This window comes from Pyxicephalus adspersus, chromosome 4, assembly GCF_032062135.1.
Source record: "Pyxicephalus adspersus chromosome 4, UCB_Pads_2.0, whole genome shotgun sequence".
Lineage (NCBI taxonomy): Eukaryota > Metazoa > Chordata > Amphibia > Anura > Pyxicephalidae > Pyxicephalus > Pyxicephalus adspersus.
Window position 1 is genome coordinate 41,303,084 of NC_092861.1, and position 13,972 is coordinate 41,317,055.

At 39.2% G+C, this 13,972-nt stretch overlaps 1 protein-coding gene across 3 annotated transcripts in view; it reads left to right on the plus strand.

Moving 5' to 3' along the window:
• Positions 1–1,970: 1,970 nt before the first annotated feature.
• RNF13 (ring finger protein 13) overlaps positions 1,971–13,972 on the plus strand; it is a 48,577-nt gene continuing 36,575 nt past the window's right edge. The window contains exon 1 of one of the 3 annotated variants that reach the window (XM_072407937.1): positions 1,971–2,106. Coding sequence is in view for 1 of the 3 variants with exons in the window: in XM_072407935.1 (XP_072264036.1) it covers positions 2,985–3,026 (42 nt within the window). In the remaining 2 variants the exon portion in view is untranslated. Of the gene's footprint in view, positions 2,107–2,867; positions 3,027–3,111; positions 3,132–13,972 lie in introns of those variants that run through there. The other 2 variants (XM_072407935.1, XM_072407938.1) reach the window with 2 other exon arrangements.

A 13,972-nucleotide genomic window follows, 5' to 3' on the forward strand; every position in this document is an offset into this window, starting at 1 on the left:
GACTCTGGGGGCATGCTGTTGGCTTTGCCAAGTTGCATTGGCTCGAGACCTATAAGAAACTATCAAATGAGGGGTGAATCTTCCACAGCTCAAAGAACCCCTAGAATCCTTTGGAGGAACCTAAGATTTTCACAGAACCCTGGTTAAGAATAGCTGAACAGTGAACTATATGAAACTGTTTTGCATTTTTTTACCCTGCAGATAGCAGATAGAAAATGTATATGGCCCATACACAGTTTACCACGATCATTTAGGTTCATTTTGGACAAAAGTCTAGTGTGTGTATAAGTGTCCTAGAGATTCTTCCTAGTGGATCCTAACAAGCAATAACAGTTGATTTGCGTATATTTCTTTTTCTGCATTCTTGCAGATTGGGTTGTTCTTGCTTATCTCCCAATCTCCATCCTGGTACCCAGCTCTACTTTTTGCATCTGGACATTAAACTTCAAGTGTGCAGAAAGCAGTGTACAATTTCTAAAAAATTGAAAGGAGACAGGCAAAAGGTTTTAAGGTGGGAAACTCATCTACCATAAAGCTCTGCTATCAATTTTTTTCAAACATAATTTAGTTTGTCTTAAATCTCTATTTCCTGGCTATGTCTCCCACCAACTTTATCAGACAGCACTGCCAGACCAGCTATTTGGCTCTTTTTTGGCCAGAGTACTTGTCCATTAAGACACAGCCAGGTATAAGCACACCCCCTAGTATTTCTGTATCGGTCTCATGCTGTCTTTATTATTATGACTCAAGGCAGGAACACTATCTGAGTTCATTTACTTCCATTTCTAGGCCAAACACAACTTTACTGGATATCTTGTTCCAGATTGCCATAAACCTTTTCCCTACCAAATCTACCACATAGTTTCCGGTCGAGTAATCCTAAAGTATATTATCATCTGCTTGCCTGCTACCCACATTAACCTAACAATTTATAAAAAACATATCAAATATCCTATCTGGTAATCCCCAGGAAATCCTGAACCATTTATTTGCTGACAACTAACAAAATCCCTTAGCATCTTGATTTATGTAACAGATGTGAATACATTCACACACATATAATTATGAATATTATTAGTCTTTCACATAATCTAATCTTTTTACGCTTGTTTTTTTGGAATAACTAGTCTTTTATCATGAAGAAAAATAGTGACAGATGGTCAGTTAGGAAGCTAGAAAAATTTCCAGGGACAAATCTTCAGGGTTGAATCCTGGATATTAAAGTTTCCAAGTAATGATGATCAGTGAATGTTAGCAAATCTGCTCTGATGGCAGTTTGTCAGAGAGGAAGCTGATATTATATTCTCCAGCCAGATATTTACAATTTCCCTGGAATTTAGCGAACTAGTAATGGGATCTGATTATTATGTGAATATTAGTATCCAATATACAGCTACCCAATTTGCACATAGCACTGTACCATATTTTATATACCCATGTGAAAAGTATGAGTTCACTTCCTTAATCCAATGGATTTTTTCATTTATGACTGCATTGGGTGGAGGCAGTTATGTCATCTTATATAGTGCTTGGGTGTATCAAGAACACTACAATGACATTAATGTATGCATCAAGCACACACAATATACTACAATATAGTGTATCCTTTTATCAAATGTTACTGCACGCTTTCCCTACATTTTTAACAGGGGGGGACCCTTAAAGTATACCTAAACTCAAAATGTTCACATTACATAAAAGGGTGGACAACCCTTATAATTAAAGTAAACATTCTGTTTGTTTGTGTTTTCTTTTAAATCCAGCACCGTCCCCTTAATTCTGGCCATCGAGAATAAATGGCAGCACAAAGCCTGCCTGGATGCGTGACGTAGGTATCCCAGGAGGCTCTCCATCTCAGGCATGCGCAGAAGGAGACCTTTTATCAAAAGGGAATAAATTGCCAATCTCACGCATGTTCAGTGAGATCGGAAAGTTTTTTTCACAATCTACGCCACCCGATCTCGCTCCTGGGTCAGGTGACATAGAAAGAAGAACCCGGAAGAAGAGGAGAAGATGATGGCACCTGCCTCGCCGGCCGAAAGACGGATACTGGGACGATGGAGGACCTGATAGAAGAAACCTTCCGCTCTGTGAGATTGAAAATAAGTGAGTTTTTTTTTGTTTTTGGTAGTTTTGAGGATGATGCAACTTGAAGAGGACAGAATCACAGAGAACCCAAGAACAAAGCTGAAATGAAAATAAGAGTTCAGACTTGTAAGCCTGCAGGCATTTTTTGCCTAAAAATGATTCTGGAAGCCCGGCTGTTATGTAGGCCTCTAGGGGTGGTATAATAGCGGCGTTATTCAGAAATGTGTGGATTTTTATAGTAATATATCTTCTCTCTAGGAATTATAGGTAGGTGTTGCTAGATAGATTACAAGGGAAGGAGATTCTCTTTATACATAGGTGTCATTAGGTTGAAGTTAGTGATACTCTGTATTAAGGAACAGAAACTTTACCAAAATCATTTTGCTGAAATCCCATTTACAGACAACCATCCCAGGAGTGCATGCATGCAGAGAGGAAGTACCTGGCAGGAGGGTGTAAGAAATGAGGAATTAGTAGGGAAAATTATATGTTATTTGCAAAGTTCCCTCTTTTCATGGTACACTGAGCTTTATTTCAGTAAATTCCAGTCAGGGATTTATAGTCACTATAACATTGCATTGACACATTGAGCAGAAAGGACAGGAGCCCCATCACACCAGCACAGATCTCTGCCCTTGCCTTAGCCCCTCCCCTCGCACGCGCTGCACTCTGTCTAGTCACATGCACACAGGACATCCCATACACCTCCCCGTACTGTAAGGAGGAAGGATTGTTGTCTGACAGGACGCTCAGCCAATCCGCGCACTCAGCTGTCTACGCGCAGCCAATCGGCGCAGCGCTGGCTGCAGTCCCCTTCATCCTTGCTTGTTTTGGGCCGAGTTGAGCTGTGTGCTGGGAATGAACGGTCGGCTGGACTGGCGCTGCATGGAAGGCGGATGTCAGCACTATCACTGGAGCTGCGGTCCTGGCACATGGAGGTAATGGGCGCCTATGTGTGACACTTCCAACACTGCATGAAATCCCCCATGACCCGCACAGGGGGGGTGTGATAGTCACATGACACACGGCAGTGCCCGGCTCTGGTAGGTGCTCCCACTTACCTTCCCTCTGCTGTCACTGTGTGCATTGCCTGCTGCTCACCCTACATTCATATACAATGCTATGGTAACAGGTCCTGCAGCGAGGGAAACCTTGGTGCAAGAGCTGACAATCTACCTGGGCTCCTAGCACACTGATTGGTTGGTTTTATGTATTGGGGTGGGGGAGAGATTGTACTCTGTGTTGCTTTGTCTTGTATGGACAGACATCATGTGTAAGTATAAGTACAGTATGTACAGGCAAAACTTTTTTTTTTATAGTTTTGGTTAGAGTAGAAAGGGTAAAAACTGCTGTTTTGTTTGTATGTACGTTATTGTATGGGGGTTATTTTAATTAACTTCCTGTGCAAGAGAAACAACAGGAAGTTAGTAGACATCTCCCAAAGTAAGGGGAATTCCCATGTTAGAACAATTGTTATCATTAGGAGATTTCTTCTCATTTCTTGTTCTGGAGACAACTGAAAAATGTTGTATGTTGTATGCTCTGTTTCTGTTTTGCTGATCACCGGTACAAATGGACAGGTAAAGGATAAAGTTCACCGATGCTAACGTGTCCAATGTGTGGTAAGTGCTATTGTCATCCTTCTGAGGACCCGGAGACACTGACGAAGATTCAGCATCCAACACATTTGTGGGGTATTGGATTCCTGGTATTTTCTATTGGATTACTGGTTGTCACTGTGCAGTTTTATCTGCTGATCCCAGGACACAATAGGGACTGGAGGATGGAGTTGCAGGCATTCTAAAATAAATATATATACAGTGGTACCTTGGTTTAAGTCCTTAATCCGTTCCAGATCCTTGGAATTATACCAAACAGGACTTATATAAACAAATTTTTCCCATAGGAAATAAAAGAAAAAAGGAATAATCCGTTCCCATGAAAAAAATCCTCTTGGTATTGGCATATTATACATTAATGGGGCTGTATCAAACAATTTAAACACTGCTTAATACTAAAATACATAAATTCAAAAGCAATTAGATGAAATAAATGAAAATGTATCCTCACTTTACCTTGCTGAGAAGAGTGGAGTGCCTACTAGGATGGTGCTGAGAAGGGAGGAGGAGGAGAGGTTATGTAGATCACAGAGAGTTATACCCGTGCGGGTTGTACACTGAATGGTAACAACTGGCGTACTGACACTTGTGGGCTGTCGTGGCTTTGTCTCGAGAGAGGTAAATAAGGGTAGCGTGCGGTGTTATGAATCATTTTGACCCAAACAAGTTCTAGCACAAAGGTTGTATACCAAGCAAAATGTTTTGTGCCTAAACAGGATTTGTACCAAGTTGGACTTATTCCAAAGGGGACTTATATTGAGGTACCACTGTATATTATAAAATATATTAAAATATTCCTCTAAAATATGGTGGATGGGGACATCCTGGCCCTGCTTCTTCTTTGCATTAAAGGTAGGACCTAGCGCCTGCCAGACAAAATGTGGAGTCACTTCACCCAATGACAGAGGAGCAGAAATCGCTCTTATAGAAGAATTGCTGTTTCTCCTGCCCGAGCTATCTTCACATCTGAGATTTGGGTAGCTTGGCACAGTGCTTGTCATGTGAGTATCTCTCATGTTTATGATCTGAGTATACAAGGATTTCATTAATTCTATTATTACCACGTGGATGTAAATCGTATGAAAACATGGGTAAGCATAGCCTGTTGTTTATGGAATGTCTCACAGACAGAATTGATGGGGTTCTTTGTAAGTTTATATTGATACAATGTGATATGGAGATATTGCTTAAAATGTGGTTTGCTTGGTGATCATGCCCAACTTCTTTCTTAAGTAGTCTCCATCACAGACCTGGACACACATCTGTCAATCAAAAGACTTATATCTGTGGGGTGTTTGAGCCTGGGAAGCCAAGCAAAATACCAGGGCTCAACTCAGAAATGTTTTTAAGCTGGGTGGGAAGAAGCTGTAGCCCTGTATTGTGACCCAATACTGCAATAACCGTCTAAAAACAGCCGGGTGGCTGCTGAAAAGTGGCGGGTGGTGCACCCAGTTAAAAGGGGCTGGGGAGAACACTGAAGAAGTAGTAGAGGTTAGCACTTTGGCCTTTGATTGGTCAGATAGACATTGTCGTACTATTCACCTGCAGGGATGATGGGTCAGTTTAGTGGCTTTGGAGTGCAGACTCTGGAGGGCAGGGTGAAATAAGTGCTGAACCTGCCCTTTAATGTAATCTTCCACCTATTAATAAAGTATTAAAGAGTAATGTTATTTGGTATATGTTCTATAAAACCCAAACGCATGTTTAAGTGACTCTGTGACAGAATGAAAACTAAGCTCCTAAAATGGAAGAGAGGTTCTTCTTTCCTGGTCCAGAATTTTCTTGTAGAATCCTCTGCATTGCAAAGTTGCCTAAATAATTTTTTACCGTCTGTGCTGTTCTGAATGTGTCAGGTACATGTGTCCCCTGCTTGGTCCTGTATATGTACAACATCAATAGTGATGTATGGACCAATGGAAGGAACCAAAGTGAGTGGCAGGGTACAGGCACTAGGTAAAGAAAAATCTCTTCCTTTACAGAAGCTTTTTGTTTTACAATTTTTTCCATTGACAGGCCAACATTGTTTCGAGTTGTGGGATGAAACCCGTGCTTAGAAGCTGTGTGTGGTATGTTCTGGTAGAATTGAATACTGGAACTATAGTTTGCCTGAAGTATTGTATTAACCTTTCTAGTTCATTTTGGAAACAAAAAGCTTCTACTTCCTGAGTTTAGGAAATAAGGTCAGCATTGTATATCAGTGGCTGGTGTGTCTTTGTTTAAATAGTCTTATTCTACCACCTCTTATTAGTCCTCCTATTTTTAAAGCTGAACTTTTTATATCTCTCCATATCTGTTTGTTCATTCATTAGGGAATTGTTAATGAAGGTTATGGTTCTTTTAGGCTGGAGTAGTATTGGAGCTTTAGTTTGGTGTGATCAGCCAATGGAAAAATGTCTGAGATGGGGATCTCCTGCCATAAAATATTTCCAAACAATATAAGGGGTTCTCATGTTTTTACTAGGAAGTAAGAAATTTCTTTAAATGGTGCTGCCAAGACTCACTTGTATAAATGTGTGCATCGGGTATTCTGACATTTCACTGGTTGCAGACTTATCTCAGATGAATTGGCTAAAGCATTGATAAAGACGATGGCCCCAGAAATGGCAAAGGTGTAGAAATAGAGTTGGGGAACAGTAGCCAGTATTTGATGATAAGATTTGGCCAGTACTTGTATTGCAGTATGTACATAGGGTTTCCATTTACCTTCAGTGTTGTGCAGTAATATAGGTTCATCTCTTGTGCTGGACTTGCTTACTCTGATTTCACTGCACACTGTAAATGTTCTTGCAGTGTGCATTAAAAGCTGCAGCAAGTTGGATAAAGCCTGTCTCCTTTCCTGGTTAAAGGATATTCGTCATCTATCCTTTTCTTCATAGTTTTACTGCCCAAGACCAGTCCCTTAAATTGATTGGATTTCATGTCATGGCTCGGCATCACATGTGGGTGTTACCACAGCTCCACAGGAAGTTATATAAAGTGCTGGCCTCTAACCAGCCATGATCTGCCTACTTTGGAGAGACTTAGGCTATGCACACGTTAGACTTTTGTAGTTGGAAAGAATCTTTCACAATCCTTTCCAACGATAAAACACTGAAAGATGAATGAATGAGCGCTGTACATACAGTACGATTCTGCTCTGTGGCAGAACGAGTGATCACCCCACTTTGCTTCACTTCACTTGCATTATGGTCATTCGTAGATTAGGCACGACGGATCCATGAACGACGTTGGATGGCCGCTGTACACACATCACACGTCCAATACCAACCCTGAGGCGATGTCGAACAAGAATCATCTGACGTGTGTACATAGCTAAAGTAATGTCAGTGAATCTTAAATCGGGTGTGTTATTAACTAACATCCAGATAAAAGAAAACAAAGTACACCAATGTTCATATGCAAGAGGAAAATCCTTTGTGCTCAAACCCTTAAAAATTGAACTACAATTACCATTTGTTTGACAGTGTGAGAAAACTATAGAACTTCTGTCATCTCTTCTCTTCATTCCTGTCTGTTTGGCTGTTGTTGGAGGCGAGGGAAAATCTTACTAAAGACACGGCAATAAACGGTTTTTCTATGATTCTTCATGTCCTCATTCCAAGTTTTCCTTTGCATCTTGTGCTTTTATTGAGTTTCAGACAGTGAGGGGTGTAAATCAGAGAGATAATAGACAGCACATAAACTCCTAACAAAGGTGCTAACTTTTCTCTACAGCCCCAATGCTTTAGCTTTAGTTTGTTAGTGTTTAATAAAAAGGCTTAGAAAACCATTAGAAATGTGTCACGTTGTTATGCAGTTGCTGTATCTCATGCAAAACAAAAAGTTGTTTTGAAAGTTCAGAAAATCCTCTGAGCAATGGCCACACATGTGACTTTTCCAGTATTAGCCAATTATACGTTCTATGTAAGGCTTTTACCAAATATACAAAAAAAATGTTTTTTTTTTTATCAATGTGCCTTACCGCATGTGGACTGAATTTGTGATTAGGCAACACCAATTGGGGAAGTTCTCTTTTCTGAGAGTTCTGAAGAGCAAAATGTAGTCATACCCTCAATACATTCTCAGATTAAATACTTTGTAAAGAAATGTTATTTCAGTCTTTTTTTAGTTGTTACTAAGTAGAATCAGTTTCATGAAACCATGTTTTATACTCCTGGACATGCTAGAGTTTTTTTCTTTTTTTTTCGTGGTAAATTTTAGGTCTATCGTTGTGTCTGGCCCAGGGTGTTCGGTCTGATATTCCCTGTTACCCCTCATTTGGAAGATGTTTAGCACAGACAATGGTCTCTGGGTGGCATCTCTGAACACCCTGTTGATGGAGGGTTGTTGGTTTGTAATGGTAGTATGCAGAGGTCAAAAACAGGGGGACATGAGGCTGGGAACAGAGGAATTCCTCATCCACTGTGCAAGTTTAAATAAATTTCGATTTCCCTGACCTAACATCAGAGAATTCCTTGCAGCATTTAGCAGCAGGAGAAGTGTGAGAATGCCTAGACACACAGACAAAATTTGTCCATAAATTTAGTTGTTAACTTGGACTCTATCTTAAAGCACAGGGAGCTTTCACATCAGAGTATTATTATTATTATTATTATAATACTGTATTTTTGTTTTGCCAATATATTTCGCAGAGCTTTACAAAATCCATAGTCATGTCACTAGCTGTCCCTCAAAGGAGCTCACAATCTAATGTCCCTACCTCGGTCATATGTTATGTCTTTATGTATGTTAATGTTTTTATGTAGGTTATACTTTTTTTAATATAGTCTAAGGTCATTTTTGTGTGTGTGTGTGTGTTTTTGGAATTTGGGAGGAAATGGAGAGAACCTACATACTCCATGCAGATAGTGTCCTGGCTGATATTTAAACCTGGAACCCTGGGACCTAGTGCTGCAAAGGCCAGAGTGCTGACCACTGAGTCACCATGCTGACTTGAGTAAAAAAAAAAATATATATACCACAGAGTGGTAGGTACCTCTTTAACATTTGCTACAACTGAATATCCATTTATCCTGGTCTGACCCTTAAAAAACAGTATACTTCTAGTTAATTATACTAAAAAGTATTCTATTCTAATGATTTGGTTATTTCGGTCACTATGATCTACAAAGTCTGCATTTCACTTTGGAGCATGACTTAATCATGGTATATGAAATGGATTTGGAGCTTATCACTGTGCTGTGCTCTATTCGGTGAAAGTCACAGAGCTTACTAATGAAGCCCTTTAGTGCAGTGCAGTAAGAAAACAGCTGATTGAGCAATTACATAACCCTTAACTAATGCCAGGGAGCCTTTGACATAAATAAATCAGAAATCCTTTTGTTTCTGTGTTCAGCTGAACTGACCTTGGAAAGCTGTATCTAGGCTTGGACTCTTTTCAACCTTTTGAAAAACAATTTTGTGTTCCATTCCTAAGCAAGGATAGTACAAATATAAAGCTACAATTGTTTTGTGTGTGCTGTCCAAATGCAGTTATAACATTAACTTTAAAACATATTGCCAATATCAACTAGGATAAATAAGATAAACTGCCTTTTGTGTCCCTACAGGTAAAGAAAGATTTTCCACAGAAAATCATTGCTTTGTTATGAAATGTATAATAGCTCATCTTTGGGCAAATATTATCCATCACATCCCCCCAACCTCTAACTCTTGCAAAGTTGTCTTTTCTTACTTTGTACGGTAAGGTATACTTTCCTAGATACACCATTCAGCTACCTTACTGTTTCCATGTGCAGTGAACTGTCAGGCTGTGTACACACGCTCAGTAATTGTTGCTGGAAAGGGTCCTTTCCAACGACAAAAAGCTGAAAGATGCATGAATGAGTGCTGTACATACAGCGCCATTCTGTGGAGAAGGGAGGGGAAGAACGAGGAGCCCTGATGCCTTTGCTTCATCACATGGCCGTGCCTTTGGTTAAATAGGGAGGACATTTAGATTTAGAGTTATATTTAGGACGCCTCAAAATTGTGGGTGGGTTGGTGGGGGGAGAGTTTACATAACCACTGAGTTTAAATATAAAGCTTAATCTTGTCCCTCTGCGTTTACCAATAAATTGAATAGGAAGGAGTGGGAGCTAGAGAAGAGACATATGTTACAAGCTGACAACAGCCCAGGTTTTCGGATGACCAAAATGGTCTGAAAATAAACCGAAGGTTAAGAACATCTGGCTCCTCTCTCCATAAAGTGTGATGGGTAGCTTTACTGACCAAAGAGGGGTCATAACAGTACACTATCATAAAAACTTACAGTTGTAGGCGGTCAGTTTCAAGATTTCTAAGAACATGTGGAACGAAATCCAATGCAGGTCTCGGCATATCATCTGAAGCTGCTTCTAAACCTTTCCACCACCCTTCAGCTCCTGCAGAGTGTGCAAATTTCTCTTGCTTAATTTTCTCCTGCAAACAGAAAAATCCAAAGAAAGAAACCACGTACTGTACATACTGCCAGCAGTTCCTTTAAACATAATTGCTCTAGTCGTCAACTAAGAGCCTTAAGAGACAAAACATGTTAGAGAGTCATTTTTGCTTGTCTTGAGCAATAAGGTTTGTAGGAATCGAAGACACCATGGAGTGCCGCTTCTCAGGTTTTTTTTATTGGCTACAGGTAACAAGGATCTGTCAGAATGTTCAGCTATATACATTATGAGTTGCCTGCTAGTTGCAAACTTTTTACAAAGTAATATTTGGGGTTGTAAAGACATTTTGATTGATATCTTTTGTGGATATTACGTACTATAATAAAACAAAGGTTTGTGTGTCCAGAGTTCAGTTTCTCATACCCAGCACATGAATTTAAGAATGATAAAAACGTATGCAGTGACCAGCTACAAAGCTTTAGAAAGGTTATATCTACCTTGGAGCGAAAGTTTTTTTTATTGTTGGTGGAGTTTTTGTGTGGTTAATCCTAAAATATTGGGTGTGCTTTCTCCTGGCATCTTCCATAGTAGAGATAACAAATGGTAACACTGTATTATCCAGTATTTCAGTGATATTTCTCCATTGTTTTAGTTATATTTTCCACTGTGTTTCCATTATATAGGAAAACTGCATTGCCTTCAATATTTGGCCAGCCACTTTCCAAAGGCAGGTTAAGGAAAATCTAATATCTTTCAGGTCTTTTTGTAATACAATGAAGTTGTTTCTGTCTCTTGAAATATCACCTGTATTTGCCATCATTAAAGCCAAATTTAGGGCACTTACCAAATAAACAATTATTTTCATTGGTACGCTTTGACTGTAACAAGGAAAAATAAATAGAAATGTGTATAAATCACATTTGTTTAAAATATGTGTATTGTAAATTCCCTATTGCAACATACATAAATCACAATTCAATTGCGGACAGCTTTCCCCAGTGTTTATAGCATGTTGTAACTATGTCCAATTCACTGTTAAGTTATAGTGTTGTATTTGCAGCAACAAGGCAAGTCCTCTTCTGTGTACTACTAGAAGCTATACTTGTGCTGTATAGACTGTTTTTGAATATTGTGACAAAGAAAAACAAATTTATATTTCCACAAACCATAATTTTTCTAGCCTCTTGCTGGCTGGTATACCAAAACCGACTCTATCCAGTCCAATGCAACAACTCAATCCATGTGTCAAGCTGTCAATTGCCAGTGGGCCATAGTGGTTCATTATACCATAATTCATATTTTTTAAGCCTCATCCAGGCCAGTACATCTATTGCTGTAAAGCAGCGGTCCCCAACCTGTGGTCTGTGAAAAAATTTTGATGGCCAGCAGCTCTGGATTGTGCACCCACTAGCGGAGTCGGGAGAAGGATCCCACTTGGGGGGGCCACATTGGCCAGAGCCGTGGACCATATCTCCCGTATGCATCGCAAGCTCAGTGAGGTGGGCAGGTTGTGTCTGCCTCGGACCTGTGATGGGAGAGTGCATGGGTTCAGGCCTTATGACGTCACTATGGGGGAACTTTGTTCCCCTTTGAGTGACACACGGCTCCCCACGCATGTGTGGTCCGTAGTCCGTAACATTAGTGGTCCGTGATGTCCAAAAGGTTGGGGACCGCTGCTGTAAAGCAAACCTTTGCGAATAAAGATGTTAAAGCTGCATTCATGGACTTGGCTTTTAAAGTTGAAAATTCTGGAATCTTCATTTTTTATCCTGGCCCTGCTACTTGGTAAAGCAATAAACATCAACAATAAAATAAACATATTTTACGGGTGTATTGGCTGTCTGCTTGTCCCCTTGTTGCTGATTTACAAGGTAGTAAAGCAAGGATGAAAATTACAACCCAATGTCTGCTTTTACTTTGTAGGTTGCATTATTTATGCTTATGTGTTAATTAATCTGTGCTAAGTCCAAGTATATAATGCCTTCACTGTCTGAATCCATTAGCAGCAATTATTAAAACACATATTTGTCGTAACATTTTTATAGAGATTTCCTGAGGACATTCCTCATATTACCAAAGTATATAGGAATTAATATTGGGTTTTCCTCTACGTGAAATATTCCAGACATTCCCTTTCTGTCCATTGTACAGTACATTGTATGCTTTACCCTTCTCCGATCTGACCAATGTTGTCTGTCAGTGATTTTCAACCACTGTGCTGCGGCACACTAGTGTGCCGTGAGAGATCTTTAGGTGTATTGGCTAATAATCACAGTAACGACAAAATTACCCCTGGGTGGTAAAAAATTCTATTGTGCTTAAATTTACAGTGTAACTATAGGAAAAATTGGATTCCCACTTAACTGTAAAAGGCCAAGTTGTCCACCAAAAGGACAATTACATTTTCAGGAAATCCCTGTCCTAGCTGTTAAATGCTCAGAGCAGCTGTCAATTAACCAGAAGGTTGACTGCAGTGGATTGGATGAAAGCACAGAGAGCATACCGTCATACAAAATTCAAGATGCTAGATATCATAATCATCATATATATCAGAAGGACCTCAGACAAAGAGTAGATGGTGGAAAAATCAACAGATATTGTAAAACATTAACTCAATCTAATATAATAGAAAACTGCACTGTGCATCAACAAATGCAATCTTCCTTTACATGTCACCACTACTGCTGGCATCTTATCCTGGTCTTCTTTCAGATTTGGAGTCTTTGGCCGTTTTTATTGGCTGGATTAGCATAAATCCTGTGCATGCTTGTCGGAGCTTCTTCCTTACCAGTCTACTGAACATGTTTCTAGACCATGAGAAATATGTTTGAGCGCCTGTTTTTTTTCTAGGCAGACTTTACGTACACATTTTGTGTTTGCCTTGCTTTTGTTTCTGAGCTAGATAAAACTTATCCAGCCTTTTAAATTAAAATTGTGTGTTTTTTGTTTAGAATTTTTAATCTCAGACATATATAATAAGATGAAAGTACATTTTAACATGAATTCCAAAAATAAATTCCAATATTTTTCATTAACAAACTAATCCTTTTGCACTTTCCATATTTTTCCATACCCCTGTCGAGCCTGCAGGCACCACATCACAATTGAACCATTACTCCATACCAGGTGGTTTAGGTAATGTATCATCCATTGTAATGTTTGGCTGAGCAACCATTTAACATACTGACCATTATTATATACTTGACACATTAGGTTTCAGACACAGATATTTTTCAAATACATGCTTTATTCTAATAAGTGATCATAACTGTGCCCAGTAAATGTGTATTTAAACTGTAAACTAATTTGTCATTCTAATTCCAGAATGGTTATTATGACCTTTAAGGTATTAACCCAACCCTAGGATTACTTTGTGTCACTGATTTTGTAGCTGCAAGTGAAAATGGAAACTTCCGCTTTTATGCAACAAAACCTTTGTAGTAAGCAACAAGCTTTGTGTAATAATATTAAACAGGATTTATATAGCACCAACATATTACGCAGTGCTGTACAATAAATGGGGGTTGCAAATGACAGATGAATACAGACAGTTACACAGGAGCCTGCCCCGAAGAGCTTACAATCTAGAATGTGGGGGAAGTAACACACCTTTGACTTTTCTATTAAAAATGGTGAAACCATGTGCATCAACAGTGAGTCACAACATTGTTTTTGTATTGTTACAATAAATCCTCTTGAGAATATTACCCAGAATAAAGTTTAATCTGTCAGTATAGTCAACGCATGAAAAGGGTTGTAAATTGTGTATAATACACGTGTATGGATCAATGTAAGTGGTTTGTCTATCTTGATGTTACTGTCCTAAAGGAGCCTTTTTTAGAAAATTCTTTAAAAATAAATACATTGATTTCAGTATGCCCTTTTCCTTGTGAAAGAGAAACCTAG